Source organism: Eleutherodactylus coqui, chromosome 13 (assembly GCF_035609145.1).
Source record: "Eleutherodactylus coqui strain aEleCoq1 chromosome 13, aEleCoq1.hap1, whole genome shotgun sequence".
In the NCBI taxonomy this organism is placed as follows: Eukaryota; Metazoa; Chordata; class Amphibia; order Anura; family Eleutherodactylidae; genus Eleutherodactylus; species Eleutherodactylus coqui.
The window spans coordinates 123,203,156-123,228,714 of NC_089849.1; the positions used below are offsets into that span (position 1 = coordinate 123,203,156).

Genomic DNA, 25,559 nt, shown 5'->3' on the forward strand with positions numbered 1-25,559 from the left:
ATGATGCCGTTTCCAGCAGGTGTGAACGTAATCCTGGAGTGGTCGCAGTAACATCATGCACCATAATGCATTCCCAGAAGCCCTCACCTCTCCGGTCAGCAGGTAGATGATCTCCAGGGTGAGGTGCAGCACCGTCTCGGTTACGTTATTCGCGCCCTTGTCCATCCTCGAAGCCTCATTCAGAATAGGGCTATACGATGGTCCAATAGTTTGGGATTTCACACTTTGCCCTTCTGTCCATCACACACAGAAATAAAAACACAAATCACACTCATTAGCCACAATGCAAGTCTATTGTTTCACATCACTACTACTTCGTATTAGACTGTCAGCTCTTGGGGTTAGAAAATGCCTCGTACATCATTTAGAACCTAACTTGCATTGTGTCGAATCTCATTGTAGTGAAGCAATAACTACAGTGCCCCTACTGGTTGTGGGCAGGTATGACGCTAGAAATGTATAGCATGAAGCCCCAGCATCCTGTGTTATGTGTCTTAAGACACCATCGCTCCTTAGGGAGAGCACCAGTAAGGCGAGTGAGGAGACTTATAAGGCATCCATGCTCCTCTGGGAAATATGCAAATAAGGGAGATGGAACAATACCTCTGCAGCGCCACCTATTGGATGGCAGCATTCCTTCAAATCAATGCTTTACCCTTTATAAAGGTCTGTAGAGCAACGACTGGGAACAGAAAACCAAGCCAGAATCCATACACAGAAAACCCCGAAACGGCTGTCGGACCATTCGCTGCACAGATGGAGACTACAGCAGACGGGTACACGGGGGGCTCCGGCCGGGGTTGGGGCTGGATTCTGCTATGGGCTTGTTTTATTCTTTTATTGCAGTTGTACATGTTATAATAAAACAGGATGGAACAGAAGAAAGGGAATAAAACAGCCAAACATTGAAAGTTCGAGCATTTCATGCTGCAAAACATGGGGCATGTAAATCCGCCGGGCGGCGCGGTCACACATCGCTTATACACTGCAGGTCTGCTGGCAGAAAAGGCGAAGCTACAAGAAATCTCAGTTAGCCGCTGTGGGTTGCCGACATGGCACTATCTGCAGGGCACACACGGTTGTGCCCCCTCCCGCCATCAGCCCTATATCACCATCACCTAGAGTCATCCGCAGCCGCCGGCCCTACATGGGAGCCATGGCACTATCTGCAGGGCACACCACACACACAGTTGTGCCCCCTCCTGCCATCAACCCTATATCACCATCACCTAGAGTCATCCACAGCCGCCGGCCCTACATGGGAGCCATGGCACTATCTGCAGGGCACACCACACGCACAGCTGTGCCCCCTCCTGCCATCAACCCTATATCACCATCACCTAGAGTCATCCACAGCCGCCGGCCCTACATGGGAGCCATGGCACTATCTGCAGGGCACACCACACGCACAGCTGTGCCCCCTCCCGCCATCAGCCCTACATGGGGGCCATGGCACTATCTGCAGGGCACACCACACACACAGCTGTGCCCCCTCCCGCCATCAGCCCTATATCACCATCACCTAGAGTCATCCGCAGCTGCCGGCCCTACATGGGGGGCCATGGCACTATCTGCAGGGCACACCACACACACAGCTGTGCCCCCTCCCGCCATCAGCCCTATATCACCATCACCTAGAGTCATCCGCAGCCACCGGCCTCGCTCCCTTTATATATGGATGGGCCTGTCTAGAATGGAGTGGCTCCTGGTAGGTATGATGTCACAGGATGGGCGGGGCCTCCGGGGTGACAGGAAGCAGCAGCACCAGAGCTCATCTACATGTGTGTACTGGTGAGGGAGGGGGGTGAGGAGCTCACAGGGGCTGGAGGGCTGTATTTACATGGGACTGTGGGCTGTATTTACATGGGACTGTGTGTCGGAGGGGCTGGAGGGCTGTATTTACATGGGACTATGTGTCGGGGGGGGGGCTGGAGGGCTGTATTTACATGGGACTGTGTGTCGGAGGGGCTGGAGGTGATGGGGAGTGATTTATTTACTTGGGACTGTGTAGAGAGGGATTGTAGAAAGAGATGATGGCAGGAAAGTGTTGTATTTACATGGGACTGTATGTTGGAGCAACAAGAAAATCAAAGTCAACACTTGGAACAAATAACTCGGCAGGTGCAAGTAAAGGCTCCTTTACAGGGGGTGAGCTGTGGGGTGCAGAGCGCCCGTCAGTCGTCCCAGCCATGACCACCCCAGTGCTGTCATACAGGAGAGATCATCCCTCAGTGTCTGGGGGCACAGCGGGCCGAGGGTCACTTGTGCCCACCCGCCTCCAGTCAAAGATGAACAATTGCCTGTTGGCACAGGCCGAGGCAGTGGGCGACCGAGATGATTTCAGGTCTGATGAATGATCCCCGCAGCCGCTTCCCCCAATCGTTCCTCACTGCAGATGTCTGCACAGAAATTGTTAGGTCTAAACGGCTGATAATTCATTCGGCAAAACCCGCGATTCTTGTGTCTAAGAGAAGTGTATTTGTTCCTGTTGCCTTATTGTAAGATATAATGGAACATAACTTTCATATAAAAAAAAGTTTGCTTTTGTGGTCCGGACATCGATAATTAAAAATATATGATTTTGTATTTCGAATGTTTCCCTGACATTCCTTACAACCATGAGCCAAAGTCATTCCACAATGCAGAGCGTGTCCACACAGGGCACAATGAAAATGTCTGGTTCCTTTCATTAATCCCTTCCTGTGGCTCCCCGCATCTCAAGGAGGAGGACAGTAGCATCACATTCCTGCAAGTTCTGAAGTACAATCAGTATGGGGGCGTAATTGGAGACTTCAAGATGGTTGCTTTCCTAATGGGTTTTCAAGGTGGTTTCACAATGCTTCCTTACTATCTTTGTCTTTGAGATAGCAGAGCCAAAACTGATAACTAACATCGACATGACTGGCCTGAACGGATTGACTTCACTGTTGGACGAAGCAACGTCAAGTGGGAACCCCTAGGAGATCCTAAGAGGATTCTGATGCCACCTCTTCACATAAAACTCAGGCTTATGAAACATTTTGTCACAGCTGTAAATAAAGAATCTACAGCGATAAAACATCTACTAAACTTCTTCCCGAAGCAGACTTAGGCCAAGGTAAAAGCTGGCATCTTCATGGGACCACAAATCAAGAGAATCATAGAGTGGTAGAGTTGGAAGGGACCTCCAGGCTCATCTGGTCCAACCCCCTGCTCAGTGTAGGATTCATATTTGTCCAGCATTTGTTTGAACTCTTCCATTGAGGGAGAACTCACCACCTCCCGTGGCAACCTGTTCCACTCATGGATCCCCCTCACTGTCTAATATCTAATGTGTCTCCTCTCTTTCAGTTTCATCCCATTGCTTCTAGTCTTTCCTTGTACAAATGAGAATAGGGCTGATCCCTCTGCACTGTGACAGCCCTTCAGATATTTGTAGACAGCTATTAAGTCTCCTCTCAGCCATCTTTTTTGCAAGCTAAACATTCCCAGATCCTTTAACCGTTCCTCATAGGACATGATTTGCAGACCGCTTACCATCTTGGTAACTCTTCTCTGAACTTGCTCCAGTTTGTCAATGTCTCTTTTAAGGTGGGGTGCCCAGAACTGGACACAGTATTCCAGATGAGGTCTGACCAAAGAAGAGTAGAGGGGATAATAACCTCACGTGGTCTAGACTCTATGCCTCTCTTAATACATCCCAGAATCATGTTTGTCTTTTTGGCTGCTGCATCACATTGTTGACTCATGTTCAGTCTATCATCTATTAGTATACCCAAGTCTTTTTCACATGTGCTGCTGCTTAGCCCAATTCCTCTCATTCTGTATGTGCTTTTTTTCATTTTTTGTGCCCAGATGTAGGACTCTCCATTTCTCCATAGAATGTCTGAAATTTCCTGACATGCTCACAGAAGTACAGACAGCAGCTTGGAGCAGTTTAGTTCCTGTGGTTCAGGGGTTCTTGGGAAATCACAAAGCAAACAACTATGTGGAGTTGGTGGAAACAATGGTAAAGAAATACCATGCTATGGGCTGCTGGATGTCGTTCAAGGTTCATATCCTGGATTCTCATAAATTCAAGCAGAACATGGGAGCATACTCCGAGGAACAAGGAGAGAGGTTCCACCAAGTTATGCAGCAGTTTGAGCACCGCTATGAAGTACCCAGATGCTATCTGAAGGAACCTGCAGAACTGTTTTAAACATAGTAATCTAACAGAAAAAAGTCCCTATCCATCCACTTTAGCCTATTATGCTGCAATGTTGATCCAGAGAAGGCAAATAACCCCAGTGAGGTAGAAACTAATTTTCCTCATTTAAGGGAAAAGAATTCCTTCAATCCTAATATGGCAATCGGAATAATCCCCGGATCCCCGGATCCCCGACCCTTCTGAGTAATCAGTGATATAACATGTAATATTATAACACTCAAGAAAGCCATCCAGACCCTCTTATACTCTTATATCGTATCACCATCAAGCCTCTTTCACACTGGTGACAGCGATATCGCATCTGTGTTCTGTTGTCGTCATGCGCCCCTAGACCTCTTTTGATGCACCCCATGATACTGATTGCCTTGGCAGCAGCTGGCTGACACTGGTTGCTCCAGTTAGGCCTCATGTCCACAGGCGGGTAGGACACCGTGGCAGAGAACTTTTTTTTACCTGTGCGGGTGTTCTCCCTCCTGTCTGGATCTCCCTTCTTCTGCACTGCGGGTGTGTCGGCCAGCCGGCACGTCGCGTGCATATGCAGTACACTTTTTTTTAAACTCCTGCTTTCCTGCAAATCCGCAGCACATCTGCAGTGTCAGCTGTGGGATGGCCGTGGATCGGACGGCTTCCATTGACTTCAATTGAAGTAGTCAGTGTGAGATCCACACAGCAATGGAGCATGCTGTGATTCGTTTTCCGGACCAGAAGGTCTGAAAATCAAATCCACATGCTTTAATTAATTTGCGGACACCCATGCATCCCTATGGGTGGCTTGATTTTCAGATCTCCTGCGCAGGTGCCCCGCTCGGATTCCGCAAATCCAATCTGCCCGTGGACATGAGGCCTTAAGCTTACAGTTAACTGAAACCCCCAAGTTCTTTTCTATGTCAATGTTCCCCAGTGGCTTCCCATTTAGTGTATAATGGTGACATGGATTTCTCTGCCTGTGTGCAGAACCTCACATTTATCAGTGTTAGGCCTCCTTCCCACGAACGGATTTCCGCCGCGTAATTCGCGGCGAAAATCCGCTGCGTTGCACGCAGCTATTAGGTTCTATTGAACCTAATAGCTCAATGCTCACGATGCGTAATTCCACCGCGGAATTACGCACCGCGATTTCTCCCGTCCTCACCCGCAGCATGCTCTATTTTCTGCGGGTGAGGACGGGCTGTACGCACTGACGGCTTCCATTGCAGTCAATGGAAGCCGTCCATTCACGCTATCTCCCGCTGTAACCAGCGGGAGATAGCGTGAAAAAACGCTTTCCCGCCCACCGCCGAGCGTCATATGACGCCAAATGACGCGGTCCGGCCGCCTCACGTGACACGGCCGGCCGTGCACGTGACACGGCTGGTGACGCGCGGCGGTGGGCGGTGACGAGCGGTGACGCGGCGGCGGTGGGCGGGGAAGCGATTTCACGCTATGTCCCGCAGGTAAGTATAGGGGCTCTGGGGGGCGCCGTGACGGGCTTCACTGCGTAATATTACGCTGCGGAGCCCGTCACGCTCGTGGGAAGGAGGCCTTACACCTCCATTACCACTCTTCCGCTCCCAACTTATCAAGATCCTCCTGCAGTCTCCTTGTGTTCTCTCGTATTTATATCTTTACATAGTTTTGTGTCATTTGCAAATATTGTTATTTTACTGTACAATAGTTCTAACCGGTCATTAATATATTAAAAAGAATAGGGCCCAATACTGCTCCCTATGGTACCCCCCTAGTAACAGGGACTATACAATAAGAACCCCTGTAGTACTCCACTAGTAACAGTGACCCCTGCAATACTGCCCCTGTGGTATCCCACTAGTAACTCTGACCCACTCAGAGTACCATTAACAACCCCCCTCTGCTTTCTATCACTGACCAGTTGCTTACCCATTTTCACACATTCTTGCCCAGACCAAGCATTCTCATTTCATATACCAACCTTTTATGTGGCACAGTAGCAAACACTTTGGAAACTTTCAGATCCACTGACTCCCCGGTCCAGTCTAGAACTTACTTCCTCGTAGAAGCTGATCACATTGGATTGACAGGTGCGATCTCTCACAAACCCATGCTATTATGGAGTTATACAGCTATTTTCCTAGAGGTACTCCAGGATAGCAGCTCTTAGAAACCCCTCAAACATTTTACCGACAATAGAAGTAAGACTTACCAGCCTGTAGTTTCCAGGTTCACTTTTTGAATATCAGCACCAAATTTGCAATGCACCAATCCAGTGGAACAGACCCATCACTACTTAAATATAAGAAACAACTGTCTGTCTATCACATTACTTCATTCTTTTAGAACCCAGGGGTTTATGCCAACAGGACCTGTGATTTGTCTATCTTAGACGGCTCTGCACTTCTTCCTGGGTTAGACTGGTGACATTTAGTGGAGAGTTTACTTTATCACTCTGCATCTCATCTGACATTTCATTTTCCTCTATGAATACACTGAAGAAAAAACTATATAATAGATTTGCTTTCACCTCATCACCTGCTACAATTCTTCCCTCATTACTTTTTAAAGGGGAATAATTTAAGGTTTAAAGGAGATGTCCCGCGCCGAAACGGTTTTTTTTTTTTTTTAAACCCCCCCCCCGTTCGGCGCGAGACAACCCCGATGCAGGGGTTAAAAAAACCACCCGCACAGCGCTTACCTGAATCCCGGCGGTCCGGCGTCTTCATACTCACCTGCTGAAGATGGCCGCCGGGATCCTCTGTCTTCATGGACCGCAGGGCTTCTGTGCGGTCCATTGCCGATTCCAGCCTCCTGATTGGCTGGAATCGGCACGTGACGGGGCGAAGCTACACGGAGCCCCATAGAGAAGAGGAGAAGACCCGGACTGCGCAAGCGCGGCTAATTTGGCCATCGGAGGGCGAAAATTAGTCGGCACCATGGAGACGAGGACGCCAGCAACGGAGCAGGTAAGTATAAAACTTCTTATAACTTCTGTATGGCTCATAATTAATGCACAATGTACATTACAAAGTGCATTATTATGGCCATGCAGAAGTGTATAGACCCACTTGCTGCCTCGGGACAACCCCTTTAAGCTTCTTACTATTTACATAATTGAAGAACAGTTTAGGGTTAGTCTTACTCTCTTCGGCAATAAGTCTCTCTGTCTCCATCTTTGCTGCTTTTATTTGCTTTTTACTTAATTATTTTTTTTCCTTATAGGTTTTTAGTGCTTTTTTGCTGCTTTCTTGCTTTAATAGTTTAAACGCTTTCTTTTTGCTCTTTATTGCCCCCTTTACATATTTATTAAGCCATATTGGTTTTCTCCTATTACTAACCCTTTTATTCCTGCAAGGTATGAACCGCTCACAGTAAGTAGTTAGGATGTTTTTAAACGTTTCCTATATACTGCTGGTTCTCTTATTTCTCAGTCAATAACGTTAAGAGCATCTTGAAGCTGAACAAACTTTGCCTTCCTGAAGTTTAGTACTTTTGTGATTTCCCAGCAAAACACCCTATTGAAAGAGAAATCGAAATATATTATATTATGGTCAATATTTCCCAGGTGCCTCCTGACAGACCCCTGTTATTCTGTGTGTTATTAAATCCACAATGTCCGTCCCTCTAGTTGGGTCCTGTGCAAGTTGGGTGAGGTAATTAGTTTTAGTAATTGACAGAAACTTGTTACCTTTATGAGATCCGCAGGTTTCAGAAAACCCCTATGATGATTTTATTGTTGTTTTTTCCTCTATTTCTATCTATAGAGACTAACCACAAAAATGGCAAAGTTATACACATATTTTGATCAAAACATGTGAGCCCATCCCCCACATCCAGGAAACTATTGCCAGTTCCTAACTTTAACAGACACCTACCTTTCGGCATAAGCCTTAATGGATTCAGGGAAAGTAGGATACAAGGCTACCTACTCAAAGATGAAAGTAGGGTGAGTGCTGAAGGAAGGGGGCCATGGGGTGCAGTCTGTGAGAGAGGAAGAGGCTGGTGTCAAATATGTAATGAATCCAGAACTGCTGTAATTTTAGTTCTACCTCTGAGATGAGGATCCGACCCGGTCATGTTAAGCCGGCCTAACTCCATTCTTGTCAGTTGTAAAGTCAGGCAACCCTATAAGAATACACAGAGCGTGCTACAGTATTGTGATGATCATGCATGGTATATCCAGAAATGTCACCCTGGTAGAACATTTCTCAGGGTAGTTCTCAGGTCATATCAAAAGTGGGAGTGCCCTTTAGAGCGTAGATTGTACAAAGGGACATGTCAGCATACAGGGTGTGTGAGAACAAGAGCCAGAATGAAAACGAGCTGCGACGGAAAAAGAGAGAAGAGAAAAAGGCGGAGTACATAAAAAGTGAGGGCAAAAAAAAGAGATGGGGAGAGTTAGAAAAAAAGACAGAAGGCAAGAAAAAAGAGACGAAGAGAAAGACGGAAATAAGAGACAGAGCAAAAAAAAAAAAAAGAAATGGAGAGAGTGTGGAGGAAGAAGAGAAGGAGATAGCATTATTTAAAATTATTTAACCCAGATGGTGCATGCTGTGAAAAAATATATTTTAAAAAGACATGAAAAAATAGCTAATTTTACATATCTCATCTTTCAAAAATTAGAATAGAGAGTGATCAAAAACTGATATGGATCATCATATTGTACCATTAAAAGATACGACTTGTCCCACAAATAAAAAACCCTCATTCTGCACCATTGACAAGGGAAAAAATGTTAGGGGTCTTTGAATATGGCAATACAGAAAAATATCCATTTTTTTTAAAAGTGTGAGAAAGTAGCAGAACATAAAAAATAATATAAATTTGCTATAGAAATAATCATACTGACCCGCAATGTTGCTGCAGTTCTGGGATCACTTCCTTTCTGGTGGTCTGGTGCAGGTTTTGTAGGTGTTTCTCCATCTTCTGACTCCGATGGGAGTGGTATTAGGGGAGACATGCTTGGCCTCACCTAGGGTAATTGTCAGGGCTATTTAGCCTAGCCTGCTGCTTAGCTCATTGCTGTTTAATTTTAGTCTTCCTTCGACTGTGATAGAAATCAGAGCTTTGTGCTGGATCTCCTATTTGCCTGAGTCATCTCTAAAGTACTGCACTTGTTATCATTTTCATCTTGTTTCCTGTTATTCCCCTATCTCACGTAGGGTCTACTAGTTTGGCATGCATGTGCTTATTTTAGATTTACAGATCCAGCGCATCTTGCCTGAATGTAACATATTAAACAGCCTACACTTACTTGGTGGGATATCTTCACTTATCTGCTATGGATCCCATTTAGGTTTTGGGTGGGCATCGTCATTTCCAGGTTCCAGTGGGCTCCCCAGGCGTGGGTTTTTTCCTTGCCTCCCTCCTCTGAAGCTTTGTGCTCGGTGGATAGTCTTTTCTCTGCACTAGGTTTAAAATGTGACAATCCTGATAGGATGTCACTGGCAGAGGGAAAACTCAGAGGTTTAAATCAGGGAGATCCTTCTATTTAGAATTTCTGCACTGAATTCTGTTGTTGGGCGACAGAAGCTTAGTGGAATAACGATGCTTTACAAAACCAGTTTTATTGTGGTCTGGCTAATAAAATGAAAGACTTATTGGTTGCTTATCCAGTTCTTCACAATCTTGAGGATGCAATGTCTTTAGCCATTAGAGTTGGTAGATAGGTTAGAGAAAGACACAATGAGTTTTCCTCTACTTTAACGTTCTGATGGGGAGGAACCCATGCAACTGGGTTTATTAGCTGGCAATATCAGGAGAGAGAAGAAGGTTCAGTTTAGAGGACGGTGCTTTTTCTGTAATCATACTGGACATTTTGTTCAGAATGGTCTTTGCCAATAGGTCTCTGACGGAAAACTAGGTGGCCTGGAGGTTAGAGGGAAGTTCCCTCCAGGCCCTCAGATTGTTTGGATGTCGTCCTCCAGGCTGGTTCTTCCCACGGAGATCCTTCTTGGGGGGTGATAGTGATCTGATCACAGTCTATTTGCATTGTGGAGCTGGTGTTGACTTAATCCATCATGAAACGGTTAAATACTTAGGGTTAGAGGTAAAACCTCTGGATTCACCTGTGTCCACCATCGACATCTCTCCATTATCACAGAAGTGTTTGAAGTTCTGTGTTCCAGATGTTTGTCTAAAGATTGGATTATTTCATACTGAGACTATCTTTCTATATGTCATGAAATCCCTCCCAATGCAGGTTGTCTTAAGGCCCATTTAGACAGACCGTTTATCGCTCAAAAATCGTTGTGTCTAACTGCACTGACATCGTTCAGTTTTCGTTAAGCCGTCCCACATCGTTGTCTTTCAGCATGCTTATCAGGAATTCACAGCGGGATACAGCTGATACTATTGTTTCAGCTGTATTTCGCTCCCTGAATACAGGCTGGGTATAAAGAACAGAGCTGTCCAGTTGTGTTCTCCATACCCCACTCGGAGTGCTTGGTTGTATAAAACCCACGCGCTCCGTGCAGAGAACAGCTGGATGCAGAAGACAAGCGGCCTCGCTTGTCTTCTGCATCCCCTGCTCGAGCGATCACCTTGTGGCATAAATAGATACGACGATCGTTGTGTCTAAATGGCCCTTTAGGTTTGCCTTGGTTGCATTTGCATAAACCTGTGGTGGATTGGGAGAAGGGGGACATCTCTAAATTGAGTCCTTACTGTATTTTTTGTTGTTTATTTGTAAAAGTATCTTCCATGCAAGTTGATGAATTTCCTGAATATATTGCGGATTTCTCTGATGTCTTTGCTCAGGAGGGGACAGACAAGTTACGACCTCACGGAGAGGGAGATTGCTCTGTGGAAATTATCCCAGACTGTAGGGTCAAGAAAAAGGATTGGGGTTTACAGCCCTGTCTTGATTTCAGAGAGCTAAATAAAACCACCAAGCGTAATACTTACCCATTGCATCTCATTGCGGACCCGTTTTCTCAGTTGAATGGCGCCAACTAGTTCTTGAAGTTGGATTTATGAAGGGCATATAATTTGATTAGGATTAAGGAGAGGGATGAATGGAAAACTGCCTTTAACACCCCGAAGGGCATTATGAGAACCTGGTGATGCCTTTTGGTGTAACAAATGCCCCTACAGTTTTCCAGTCCATCATTATTGAGGTTCTTTATAAATTTATCGGCCACTTTGTACTGTTATATCCCGATGATATTGTTCTCTTTTAACAGATTTTGATTCGCACATTTCTCATGTTCGGCAAGTTCTTTAAGCATTGAATAATAATAATTTGTTTGATAAAAGGAAAGAGTGTGGTTTTTTTCTATGCAAGAGATCACATTTCTGAGACACGTTATTACCGCAAACAGGGGCATAACTTGAAGCTTCTGGGCCCAATGCAAAATCTGTAACAGGACCCCCAACTCTAATGCTTTATTCATAGTACTGGGCTCCCTATATGGAGAAGAAAGGCCTTATGGGCCCCCTAAGGCTCCTGGGCCCGGGTGCAACTGCATCCTCTATAGTTACGCCCCTGACCGCAAAGGGTTTCCAGATGAAATGGGAGAAGGTCAGGGCGGTGTAGGACTGGGTGCTACCTGAAAATGTGAAAGCCCTCCGAAGGTTTCTGGAGTTAGCCAATTACTATTGAACATTTATTAGAGGATTTTCGGTGGTGATTAAGCCTCTAATGTGACAAAGAAAGGTTGTTTTCCTTCTAGATGTCTCCAAGGGCATTACAATCTTTTCTTGCCTTAAAGAGATATTTTGCGATGGCTCTGGTTCTAATGCAACCAGACTCATGCAGATCTTTCGTGAAGGTTTATGCCTTCGAGGTTGGGGTTGGAGTGGTGCTTTCTCAGGGAACTACTACATTGCAAAATCTTCGTCCTTGTGCATTTTTTTAAAGTAAATTTACTACTGAGCAAAATTATGATATTGGTGACAGAGCTGTTGGCCATTAAGTGGGCTTTTGAAGAGTAGCGTCATCTCCTCAAAAGGGGCTCGACATAAGGTGACGGTTTTTATGGACCACAAAAGCCTGATCTACTTAGTGGCAGCTAAAAGACTCAATCCGAGACAGGCGCGGTGGTCATTATTTTTCTCGCGTTTCGACTTTATAGTTACATATCTTCCTGGCAGTATAAATGTAATGACCAATGCCCCTTCAAGGAATTTTTGTCCCAGTGTTTTCGGACAAACCTCCTGCGCCCAATCTTTCTGAGGGGTTGATTGGGTCAGCAGTTTCACTAGATTTGGAGGAACAGGTCCGTAAAGTGCAGGATTTAGCCCCATTCGAGCCTTCCGGCGTAAAACTTTTTGTTCACGTTTAGTTGAGACTACAGGTGCTATATGAAGTACATAGTTCCGTGTTAGCTGGTCATCCAGGGATTAATAATACCTGAAAATTACAAGAATCTTTTGGTGGCCATCATTACGACGAGATATATTCAGCTTTGACTCTTCTTGTGAGGTTTGTGCCAGAACAAAATTGCCTTGTAATCACCCTGCTGGGAGGTTGATGTCTTTGCCAATACCCGTTAAACCTTGGACTCATTTGTCTATGGACTTTATTACGGATTTGCTGCTTTCTGAGGGTAACACTGTCAACTGGGTTGTGGTTGATCGTTTTAGCAAGATGTGTCATTTTATGGCTCTTCCCAGTCTTCCTAATGCTAAAACCTTATTTTAGATGTTTCATTACTCATATTGTGAGATTACACGAGTTAGCAGCGAATATCGTTTGTGATCATGGGGTCCAGTTTGTTTCCAGATTCTGGTGTTTTACTTTCTTTCGGGTGGGAATTCAGCTCTCCTTTTCTTTGGCACACCATTCAGAGACTAATGGCCAGGCAGAGAGATGTAACCAGAGTCTGGAACAATACTCGCGGTGTTATGTCTCAGAGAATCAGGAGAATTGGTCGGGATTGTTGCCATTAGCTGAATTTGCACTGAACAATAGATCATTGGAATCTTCGGGAACGTCACCTTTCTTTTGTAATTTTGGGTTCCATCCACGTTTTGGTCTCTGTTCTAAAAATGTGTCCAATGTGTCAGAGGAGAATGAGTTCTCTTTTGACATCGAGGCAGTGTGGAAAAACATTCAGAAGAATTTTCGGAGGACAGTTCAAAATTTCAAGTGAGTGGCAAATAATAGGGGTTCTAAGGGAACTAATTTCTTGGTGGGAGACTTGGTTTGGTTCTCGACTAAAAACGTAAAACTCAAACAGTCCTTCAAGTTATGTCCACGTTTTTTCGGCCCTTTCGAAATCATTGAAAAAATTAATCCTGTATAGTTTTGTTTGGAGACCCCCAGTTTTGTGAAAATAACTAATTGTGTTTCATAAATCTCTTTTGAAAATGTTTGTTGTTTCAGGAAATGGTTCATCTACTCCTTCCCCTGTTCTGATTGATGGAAATTTTTAATTTGGGCCCCTTCTAAAAGGTGAGGTACTGTTGCAGCGGTTCTGGGATCGCTTACTTTCTGGTAGTCTGGTACAAGTTTTGTATGTGTTTCTCCACCTTCTGGCTCTGGTGGGAGTGGTATTAGGTGAGACATGCTTGGTCTCACCTGTGGGTAATTTGTCAGGGTTATTTAGCCTGGCCTTGTGCTTGACTTCATTGCTCTTTCATTTCCGTCTCCCTCTGACTGTGATAGGAGTCAGAGATGGGTGCTGGATCTCCTATTAGTCATCTCTAAGCTAAGTACTGTGCTTGTTATCATTTGCATCTTATTTCCTGTTATTCACCTATCTCACGTAGGGTCTACTAGTGGCCAAGTTACGTGGTCGGGTTCTTCCATGTCAGGGTGGGTTATCTGTGTATAGACAGGTCCCTTCTTTGGGAAAGGTTAATAAGGGACAAAGGTTTTTCCTTTTTGCAGTTGGCTTTATTGTTTAGCACGGTTTGGTAGGCAGTAGCGCGAGTATTTCAGGTTTTCGGATGCAACGCGTCCTGTCTAGATGTAATACGCAGAATTTATTTAACATATTTTACTGCACAGTGAACACCATTCAACGCAAAGGAAACACTGAACGCATATAAAAGATCTTGAGAACCATAAGGTGTTCGCATGGAAAGTTAAAGAGAATATTATATAACTTCATTATACAAGGATTCATCCTGACCTGCTGACACATGTACTACTTAAAATATATTGACAACATTTTCCACCTGCTTCCTTCTACTTGAAACACATGGCCTGCATGCGGCCAGACCAAGCCCACTCACATTGGCCCGTGGCTGTGTAATACTGCTACTGCGAGTGGGTGTGGCCTTGCTGCATGTGGCCCACCAGTCTGTGTGTTGTCATCTAAGTGTACTCACTGATGTCCCTGCCTTGTGACTAGCCATAGATACCTGTAGAAGACTCAGTGGATCTGTGTGGCACTAGTATCACTGTTGGAGGACCACATTAAGTCTGCAAGATAAACTGTGTGATTTCAAGTTTTTGATGTTTTACATTTTTATCCAAGTATTTTTTATTTGTGTGTAATTTATCAGCATCTAGAGCAAATGTGAAGAATGAATGGGATAATTTATTTCTTTATTTCTAGAAGAACATGGGGATCTCAATGAGGACGTCATGATGGAGATTCACCAGACCCTCATATCAGCAGGTAAGAGTAGGCTTCATAAACTGGAGTTAGACTCTAGTAAGACATTCTAATTACATTGCCTTTCTCTCAAATTGTTCTAAAGGTGAAGAATTGGTTTCATGTCATGAGGAACATTCATTAGATACCTGCAGTCATGTACAACATCCATCCACTCATTCGAATGAGACATCCATTCTATGTGAAGGACAAGATCTCACCATTGGTGACAGTTGTAGCTTTCCAGATGATACAGAACAAGAGGAAACAGTCTTGTGTGATGGAGGAGATATCACAGCAAGTGAAATGTATATGTCTCTTCATATTAAAGAGGAATCAGTTTCCGACAAGGAGGAGGACCACCTCACGGACACGGATGTGCAAACACTAATGGAACATGCAGATTATATCTCTCTTCATATTAAGGAGGAATCCTTTTCTGGTGAAGAGGAAATTCTCACAGATTATTCCCAGGATCTGTGCCTTCGTATCAAGGAGGAATCCATCTCTTGTGACGAGGGACATGATACAGATGGCTTTTCATCCACAGTGCATGCTCAACAAGATCCATCCAGTCCCATGACAGAGAAGTTGGTTCGTTGTGAAGAACATCTTGCCGAACATCAGCCAGGGAATGCGAGTAAACGAAAACCGTTCAGATGTTCGGAGTGTGGTAAGTGTTTTCTGAAGAGCTCTTTTCTTTCTGTACATCTGCGAATCCACACAGGAGAGAAACGGTTTCAGTGTTCCGAGTGTGGAAAGCGTTTCTTGGACAGTTCTCATCTTGTTGTCCATCGAAGAATTCACACAGGAGAAAAACCTTATTCCTGTTCTCTGTGTGGCAAACATTTTCGGAGCAAGGGCCATCTTGTATCGCATGAAAGAGCGCACGCAGGAGACAAGCCGTATGCCTGTTCTGAATGTGGGAGGTGTTTTTTATGGAAGGGTCAGCTAGTGGTTCACCAGAGAACACACACTGGAGAGAAGCCCTTCCAGTGTCCTCAATGTGGAAGGAGGTTTATCGCAAAGGATAAGATGGAGAGGCATCAGAGAACACACACCAGAGATAAGTGCTTCATATGTTCCAGGTGTGGGAAAAACTGCAGGGATAAATCAGCCCTTTCTACACATGAAAAAATTCACTTGAAGGAGAAGCCAGTCATCTGCGGTGAATGTGGAAAGGGTTTTCTAACAAACACTCAACTTATACATCAAAGAATCCACACGGGGGAGAAGCCATTTCAGTGCTCGGATTGTGGAAAAGAATTTCCAGCAAGAAGCAACTTAAACAGACATTACAAGACCCACACGGGTGAGAAGAAGCACAAGTGTACTCATTGTGGGAAAGGTTTCACTGAGAAGTCATCGCTACTTGTGCACCAGAGAATTCACACAGGGGAGAAGCCATATGCCTGCTATGAATGTGGGCTGCCATTTTCTGACAAGAGGACACTAAAGACACATGAACTGAGCCACACAAAGGATCAGCGGCCCTATGTTTGCAATCGGTGTGGGAAAAGGTTTGCTCAGAAGTATAGCTTAAAAAGGCATCAAAGAGGCCACACAGGTGACAAATAATACCTACAGACTGTAGGAGGGTGCTCCGCGGCTACATCATCACTTGCACGACAAGAGAGTCAATTCTATGACTTGGTAAACCAAATCTAGACCTGTAATGAAAGAGCTTCACTTATTAATGCCCTAATTACAATACTAATAACACTTCCGTCTTCTTGATGCTTTTTCAAGGTTTCTTGAAAACTAGACTGAAGGAAGACGTTGAGTGGACGTAGGGCTCTTTCACACATGTGCGCTTTCATTGTGTTGACATTGAGGTTCCAGATCCGCATGCTGGACAGATCCCATGTGACGTCAGGCTTCCATTGTGTCCTCCATCGGTTTCCCAGATGACATAACACTGCATGCGGTGCCTTTTCATCCTGGACATTAATGGAGTCTCTAAATTGAACCTCTGATGCAGATGTTAACGAGCCCTTTCACTGCTAAGGAACTGCAGCCTAAACCTCCATTCACATGTTCCACATCTGATGTAGAAGTTTCTCCCATTTAAATGATGAGACTTTGCAGAAATCGATGTACATTCTGCAGAAACCACTCAAATTCAGATGCCTGGAAGGTCAACGTAAAGACGTACTCTTACTCATCATTACTGTGACACCTCCCTTACATTAACAAGAGCCGTCGCTGAGAATTAGCAGACTATGGTGGGTGTTACAATCAGTTAATCCTCATTTTAAGGATAGGCTAATAGTCAGAAATACTGGCCAGTGTTGAATGTAGATGATGCAGCTGTAAAAGCAAAGTGAGTCAGGTGGCGCTGCAGAGGTATTCTTCCATCTCCCTTATTTGCATATTTCCCAGAGGAGCATGGATGCCTTATAAGTCTGCTCACACATCTAGGTGCTCTCCTTAAGGAGAAAGGATACCATTCCTGACTCAAGTGAAGGAGAGAATGCTGCATTCCCTCTGTAGTCATTGCCCTTCCCCATGCGCACGCAATAAAGAATGTCTTACATGCATGGGGATTTGTTGGCACGCAGCGGTACACAATGCATTGCGCGCTCTCCACGCGGGAGATACATGTGTGTTAAATGCTCATGTGAGAGCCAGAACTCAGCAGGTAGTAGTTACATGTAGTAGATGCCCAGGTGTTTAGCTGGTCTGTATGGAATAAGACTTCCTAGTATCTCCTCCACGACTGTAAACCGGATCGCGGGGATCTGAAGCATCGTTCAGCGTGACTGCCGGCAATGGCGAATGAATCTGTTTGTTGTTCGTGTCGTGCAGGCATAAAAATTAAATGATGATCGGCCTCTTAAAACAGACAGTTGCTCATCTACCTACAACTGCTTGCTTACTGTGAATTGAGGCGAGTGGCCTGAATGATCCCCGGCTGCCCAGTCTCCATTCACTGATCGATGATCGCTGTGAAAGCCGCTGTTACAGACAGCTGTTGGGTGCAGCATGTAAAAGAGCCCCAAGCTCCTGTAGTGGTGATCAATGTGAGACAGAAGAGTGATATGGGAGGTGGGCGTTATACACTACCGTTCAAAAGTTTGGGGTCACCCAAACAATTTTGTGTTTTCCATGAAAAGTCACACTTATTCACCACCATGCGTTGTGAAATGAATAGAAAATAGAGCCAAGACATTGACAAGGTTAGAAATAATGATTTGTATGTGAAATAACATTGTTTTTACATCAAACTTTGCTTTCGTCAAAGAATCCTCCTTTTGCAGCAATTACAGCATTGCACACCTTTGACATTCTAGCTGTTAATTTGTTGAAGTAAGCTTGTGAAATTGCACCCCACGCTTCGAGAAGCATCTCCCACAAGTTGGATTGGTTGGATGGGCACTTCTGGCGTACCATACGGTCAAGCTGCTCCCACAACAGCTCAATGGGGTTCAGATCTGGTGACTGCGCTGGCCACTCCATTACCCATAGAATACCAGCTGCCTGCTTCTGCTGTAAATAGTTCTTGCACCATTTGGAGGTGTGTTTAGGGTCATTGTCCTGTTGTAGGATGAAATTGGTTCCAATCAAGCGCTGTCCACTGGGTATGGCATGGCGTTGCAAAATGGAGTGATAGCCTTCCTTATTCAGAATCCCTTTTACCCTGTACAAATCTCCCACCTTACCAGCACCAAAGCTACCCCAGACCATCACATTACCTCCACCATGCTTAACAGATGGCGTCAGGCATTCTTCCAGCATCTTTTCATTTGTTCTGCGTCTCACAAACGTTCTTCTTTGTGATCCAAACACCTCAAACTTGGATTCATCCGTCCACAACACTTTTTTCCAGTCTTCCTCTGTCCAATGTCTGTGTTCTTTTGCCCATCTTAATCTTTTTCTTTTATTGGCCAGTCTCAGATATGGCTTTTTCTTTGCCACTCTGCCCTGAAGCCCAAAATCCCGCAGCCGACTCTTCACTGTAGATGTTGACACTGGTGTTTTGCGGGTACTATTTAATGAAGATGCCAGTTGGGTACCTGTGAGGCGTCTGTTTCTCAAACTAGAGACTCTAATGTGCTTATCTTCTTGCTTAGTTGTGCAACGCGGCCTCCCACTTCTTTTTCTACTCTGGTTAGAGCCTGTTTGTGCTGTCCTCTGAAGGGAGTAGTACACACCGTTGTAGGAAATCTTCAATTTCCTAGCAATTTCTCGCATGGAATAGCCTTCATTTCTAAGAACAAGAATAGACTGGCGAGTTTCAGATGAAAGTTCTCTTTTTCTGGCCATTTTGAGCGTTTAATTGACCCCACAAATGTGATGCTCCAGAAACTCAATCTGCTCACAGGAAGGTCAGTTTTGTAGGTTCTGTAACGAGCTAGACTGTTTTCAGATGTGTGAACATGATTGCACAAGGGTTTTCTAATCATCAATTAGCCTTCTGAGCCAATGAGCAAACACATTGTACCATTAGAACACTGGAGTGATAGTTGCTGGAAATGGGCCTCTATTCACCTTTGTAGATATTGCACAAAAAACCAGGTATTTGCAGCTAGAATAGTCATTTACCACATTAGCAATGTATAGAGTGCATTTGTTTAAAGTTAGGGCTAGTTTAAAGTTATCTTCATTGAAAAGTACAGTGCTTTTCCTTCAAAAATAAGGACATTTCAATGTGACCCCAAACTTTTGAACGGTAGTGTTTATGACATGGTAGAGCAGTGCAGCAGACGTCCTGGTGGTGTCGGCCGTTCACAACACAAATACTCATTATGGATAGAACTGGCAGAATGAACTGGCCAATCAGACAGAGGCGGGAAGACGCATCTCTTGTAGCCCTCGTCCCCAAGGAGAGTGCAGCCCCTTTGGTGATGTACAGGGAGCTGTCTTGGTGTATTTAAACATGTTTTGGCGGTTTTACAGAGCAGACCCCAATAATAGTACCCCACAATGCAATGCAGCCCCCCAACCAGCTGTACAAGACTCTCCCAACTATTAGTAAGTAGAATGCAGACCTCTGCTTCAGGGCGCCCCACAGATTATTACCCACGCCTGCCCTGTAACGGGCTTATGCCGTGTTCTCACCACACTTGTGGCGCAGTGCCTCGGTCTCTGGACGGGTCCCCTCACGCCATGATGAACACGGTTGTCGGCTGTTGTGTGATATATGTGGTATAACTCGGAGGGTCACTCAGCGTTGTACTTTATCCAGGCCTCTTTATCTCATTTACAATAAAGGGTAAAGATCAGCCGCACCCCTTTAATTCACAAATCTAAGGATATATTCACACATTGGCGCAGCAGTGAATTAAACCCCTTGTTTCCAATGGGTTCGTTGATATAAGCCCATTTTACCTGAACATTTCATTTGCCAAAATAATATTTTTCTGCACTTTTGCACACGAAATTAACACAAATTGAACTAATTAATTTAATTGTCCATTTAAATAAATGGTAGCATGCCTCCGTGTTACACTGAGTGCTCAAAAAGTACTGTAAAACACCCATCGGTGCGCGCAAATACGCATACGCCTGTGTGAAGCCGGCCTTAGAAGGGCACCTCTGCCTTGTGTTGTGCTCCACTCTATGTTGTAATAGGCGTTTAGTTTGGGAGGTGGACAGTATGGAACGGCCACCATGTTAACTAAATGGAAAGGGGCCGGGGGAGAGCGAGAACTGAAACCTCCTGCAGACGCCCTGCTGTGAGCCAGCGATACTAGCTCCCCTGCAGCAGCACAGGAGCGTGTATTTGCAGGGACGAGTGTCTGGCATCGTTTGCCCGACATTCGTCGTGTCTAAATGGGCCTTAAGATGCTTGGTGAAACCTCAAACAAATCTGCCGTGTGTGTATGTGTATGTATATATATATATATATATATATATATATATATATACATATATATATATACATATATATATATATACACACACACACACACACACACACACACACACACACACACACACACACAGTTCAGATTAGAATGGAATTTGATTACTTAACTAAAGCAACCAGTGTCAGGCTGCTGCTGCCAAGGCCAATTGGGTCATGGGGGGCATCAGGAGAGGTCTAGGGGTATAATAACTGGAATGGGCGGACTGCAACACCCAGAGAGGTTATCAAAACTGACGGTATTTAGTTTTGAATAAAACACGGCTGAGGGTCTACCTAATAACTATGTATAATATACCAGGGGTCAGTAAAAAGATCTCTCCCATCACCTATTATACTCAGGACTGTAACAAGGGGGCGCTCTAATAACTATGTATAATATATCAGAGGTCAGTACAGAGATCTCGCCCATCATCTATTATACCCAGGACTGTACCAAGGGAGCGCTGTAATAACTATGTATAGATATATCAAAGGTCAGTACAGAGATCTCTCCCATCACCTATTATACCCAGGACTGTAACAAGGGGGCGCTCTAATAACTATGTATAAATATATCAGGGGACAGTACAGAGATCTCTCCAATCGTTTATTACACCCAGGACTGTAACAAGGGAGCGCTCTAATAACTATGTATAGATATATCAGGGGTCAGTACAGAGATCTCTCCTATCATCTGTTATACCTGTAGAACAGTAAGAAGGAGGCGCTCTAATAACTATGTATAGATATATCAAAGGTCAGTACAGAGATCTCTCCAATCATCCATTATACCCAGGACTGTAACAAGGGGGCGCTCTAAGAACTATGTATAATATATCAGGGGTCAGTACACAGATCTCTCCCATCATCTTTTATACCCAGGACTGTAACAAGGGAGCGCACTAATAACTAGGTATAGATATATCAGGGGTCAGTACAGAGATCTCGCCCATCATCTATTATACCCAGGACTATAACAAGGAGGCGCTCTAATAACTATGTATAATATACCAGGAGTCAGTACAGAGATCTCTCCCATCACCTATTATACCCAGGACTGTAACAAGGGGGCGCTCTAATAACTATGTATAGATATATCAGGGACAGTACAGAGATCTCTCCAATCCCCCATTATACCCAGGACTGTAACAAGGGGGCGCTCTAATAACTATGTATAGATATATCAGGGGTCAGTACAGAGCTCTCCCATCATCTATTATACCCAGGACAGTAACAAGGGGGCGCTCTAATAACTATGTATAGATATATCAGGGACAGTACAGAGATCTCTCCAATCATCCATTATACCCAGGATTGTAACAAGGGGGCGCTCTAATAACTATGTATAGATATATCAGGGGTCAGTACAGAGATATCTTCCATCATCTATTATACCCAGGACTGTAACGAAGGGGCGCTCTAATTACCATGTACAGATATATCAGGGGTCAGTACAGAGATCTCTCCCATCATCTATTATACTCAGGAGTGTAACAAGGGGGCGCTCTAATAACTATGTATAGATATATCAGGGGTCAGTACAGAGATCTCTTCCATCATCTATTATACCCAGGACTGTAACAAGGGGGCGCTCTAAGAACTATGTATAAATATATATCAGGGGTCAGTATAGAGATCTCTCCCATCATCTTTTATACCCAGGAATGTAACAAGGGGGCGCTCTAATAACAATGTATAGATATATCAAGGGTTAGTACAGAGATCTCTACCATCATCTATTATACCCAGGACTGTAACAAGGGGGCGCTCTAATTATGTATAGATCATCAGGGGTCAGTACAGAGATCTCTTCCATCATCTATTATACCCAAGACTGTAACAAGGGGGCGCTCTAATAACTATGTGTAAATATATCAGGAGACAGTACAGAGATCTCTTCAATCGTTTATTATACCCAGGACTGTAACAAGGGGGCGCTCTAATAGCTATGTATAGATATATCAAGGGTTAGTACAGAGATCTCTACCATCATCTATTATACCCAGGACTGTAACAAGGGGGCATTCTAATAACTATGTATAATATATCAGGGGTCAGTACAGAGATCTTTCCCATCATCTATTATACCCAGGACTGTAACAAGGGGGCGCTCTAATAACTAGGTATAGATATATCAGGGGTCAGTACAGAAATCTCGCCCATCATCTATTATACTCAGGACTGTACCAAGGGGGCGCTCTAATAACTATGTATAATATACCAGGAGTCAGTACAGAGATCTCTCCAATCCCCCATTATACCCAGGACTGTAACAAGGGGGCGCTCTAATAACTATGTATAGATATATCAGGGGTCAGTACAGAGCTCTCCCATCATCTATTATACCCAGGACAGTAACAAGGGGGCGCTCTAATAACTATGTATAGATATATCAGGGACAGTACAGAGATCTCTCCAATCATCCATTATACCCAGGATTGTAACAAGGGGGCGCTCTAATAACTATGTATAGATATATCAGGGGTCAGTACAGAGATATCTTCCATCATCTATTATACCCAGGACTGTAACGAAGGGGCGCTCTAATTACCATGTACAGATATATCAGGGGTCAGTACAGAGATCTCTCCCATCATCTATTATACTCAGGAGTGTAACAAGGGGGCGCTCTAATAACTATGTATAGATATATCAGGGGTCAGTACAGAGATCTCTTCCATCATCTATTATACCCAGGACTGTAACAAGGGGGCGCTCTAAGAACTATGTATAAATATATCAGGGGACAGTACAGAGATCTCTCCAATCGTTTATTATACCCAGGACTGTAACAAGGGATCGCTCTAATAACTATGTATAGATATATCAGGGGTCAGTACAGAGATCTCTTCCATCATCTATTATACCCAAGACTGTAAAAAGGGGGCACTGTAATAACTATGTATAGATATATCAGGGGGCAATACAGAGATCTCTCCCATTATCTATTATACCCAAGACTGTAACAAGAGAGCGCTCTAATAACTATATACAGATATATCAGGGGACAATACAAAGATCTCTACCATCATCTATTATACTCAGGACTGTACCAAGGGGGCGCTCTAATAACTATGTATAGATATATCAGGGTAAGTACAGAGATCTCTCTCATCATCTATTATAGCCAGGACTGTAACAAGGGGGCGCTCTAATAACTATGTATAAATATATATCAGGGGTCAGTATAGAGATCTCTCCCATCATCTTTTATACCCAGGAATGTAACAAGGGGGCGCTCTAATAACAATGTATAGATATATCAAGGGTTAGTACAGAGATCTCTACCATCATCTATTATACCCAGGACTGTAACAAGGGGGCGCTCTAATTATGTATAGATCATCAGGGGTCAGTACAGAGATCTCTTCCATCATCTATTATACCCAAGACTGTAACAAGGGGGCGCTCTAATAACTATGTGTAAATATATCAGGAGACAGTACAGAGATCTCTTCAATCGTTTATTATACCCAGGACTGTAACAAGGGGGCGCTCTAATAGCTATGTATAGATATATCAAGGGTTAGTACAGAGATCTCTACCATCATCTATTATACCCAGGACTGTAACAAGGGGGCATTCTAATAACTATGTATAATATATCAGGGGTCAGTACAGAGATCTTTCCCATCATCTATTATACCCAGGACTGTAACAAGGGGGCGCTCTAATAACTAGGTATAGATATATCAGGGGTCAGTACAGAAATCTCGCCCATCATCTATTATACTCAGGACTGTACCAAGGGGGCGCTCTAATAACTATGTATAATATACCAGGAGTCAGTACAGAGATCTCTCCCATCATCTAGTATACCCAGGACTGTAACAAGGGGGCGCTCTAATAACTAGGTATAGATATATCAGGGGTCAGTACAGAGATCTGCCCCATCATCTAGTATACCCAGGACTGTAACAAGGGGGCGCTCTAATAACTAGGTATAGATATATCAGGGGTCAGTACAGAGATCTGCCCCATCATCTATTATACCCAGGACTGTAACAAGAGGGCGCTCTAATAACTAGGTATAGATATATCAGGGGTCAGTACAGAGATCTCTACCATCATCTATTATACCCAGGACTGTAACAAGGGGGCGTTCTAATAACTATGTATAATATATCAGGGGTCAGTACAGAGATCTCTCCCATCATCTATTATACCCAGGACTGTAACAAGGGGGCGCTCCAATAACTATGTATAAATATATATCAAGGGTCAGTATAGAGATCTCTCCCATCATCTTTTATACCCAGGAATGTAACAAGGGGGCGCTCTAATAACTATGTATAGATCATCAGGGGTCAGTACAGAGATCTCTACCATCATCTATTATACCCAGGACTGTAACAAGGGGGCGTTCTAATAACTATGTATAATATATCAGGGGTCAGTACAGAGATCTCTCCCATCATCTATTATACCCAGGACTGTAACAAGGAGGCGCTCTAATAACTAGGTATAGATATATCAGGGGTCAGTACAGAGATCTGCCCCTTCATCTGTTATACCCAGGACTGTAACAAGGGGGCGCTCTAATAACTAGGTATAGATATATCAGGGGTCAGTACAGAGATCTCTCAAATCATCCATTATGCCCAGGACTGTAACAAGGGGGCGCTCTAATAACTATGTATAATATATCAGGGGTCAGTACAGAGATCTCTCCCATCATCTATTATACCCAGGACTGTAACAAGAAGGCGCTCTAAGAACTATGTATAGATATATCAGGGGTCAGTACAGAGATCTCTCAAATCATCCATTATACCCAGGACTGTAACAAGGGGGCGGTCTAATAACTATGTATAAATATATCAGGGGACAATACAGAGATCTCTCCAATCGTTTATTATACCCAGGACTGTAACAAGGGAGCGCTCTAATAACTATGTATAGATATATCAGGGTACAGTACAGAGATCTGCCCCTTCATCTGTTATACCCAGGACTGTAACAAGGGGGCGCTCTAATAACTATGTATAATATATGAGGGGTCAGTACAGAGATCTTTCCCATC

General features: G+C 44.2%; 3 protein-coding genes across 6 annotated transcripts in view; 1 reads left to right on the forward strand and 2 right to left on the reverse strand.

The window, feature by feature from the left end:
- The window catches only part of LOC136588096 (gastrula zinc finger protein XlCGF53.1-like), a 31,817-nt gene extending 30,667 nt beyond the window's left edge, over positions 1 to 1,150 (reverse strand). Inside the window, exon 1 of the mRNA XM_066587053.1 lies at positions 1,119 to 1,150. The gene's annotated coding sequence lies outside the window, so the exon portion shown is untranslated. The remainder of the gene's footprint in view (positions 1 to 1,118) is intronic.
- Positions 1 to 1,712, reverse strand: part of LOC136588077 (zinc finger protein 572-like) — a 19,887-nt gene extending 18,175 nt beyond the window's left edge. The window contains exons 1-2 of the mRNA XM_066587009.1: positions 1,635 to 1,712; positions 88 to 233 (exon numbers count right to left, since the gene is read on the reverse strand). Of these exons, the coding sequence (XP_066443106.1) occupies positions 88 to 233; positions 1,635 to 1,644 (156 nt within the window). The 5' untranslated portion in view covers positions 1,645 to 1,712. The remainder of the gene's footprint in view (positions 1 to 87; positions 234 to 1,634) is intronic.
- Positions 1,629 to 17,191, forward strand: LOC136588104 (zinc finger protein ZFP2-like). 4 transcript variants are annotated; one of them, XM_066587067.1, is made up of 4 exons: positions 1,629 to 1,708; positions 13,467 to 13,535; positions 14,647 to 14,709; positions 14,792 to 17,191. In XM_066587067.1, exons 3-4 carry the CDS (start codon positions 14,676 to 14,678, stop codon positions 16,261 to 16,263), a joined length of 1,506 nt encoding a protein of 501 aa, XP_066443164.1. In that variant the 5' UTR covers positions 1,629 to 1,708; positions 13,467 to 13,535; positions 14,647 to 14,675; the 3' UTR covers positions 16,264 to 17,191. The 4 variants fall into 4 exon arrangements, with proteins under 4 accessions (XP_066443164.1, XP_066443166.1, XP_066443163.1 ...); XM_066587066.1 differs by lacking the exon at positions 1,629 to 1,708 and adding an exon at positions 1,759 to 1,781; XM_066587068.1 differs by lacking the exon at positions 1,629 to 1,708 and adding an exon at positions 1,766 to 1,791.
- The last annotated feature ends 8,368 nt before the right edge of the window (positions 17,192 to 25,559 follow it).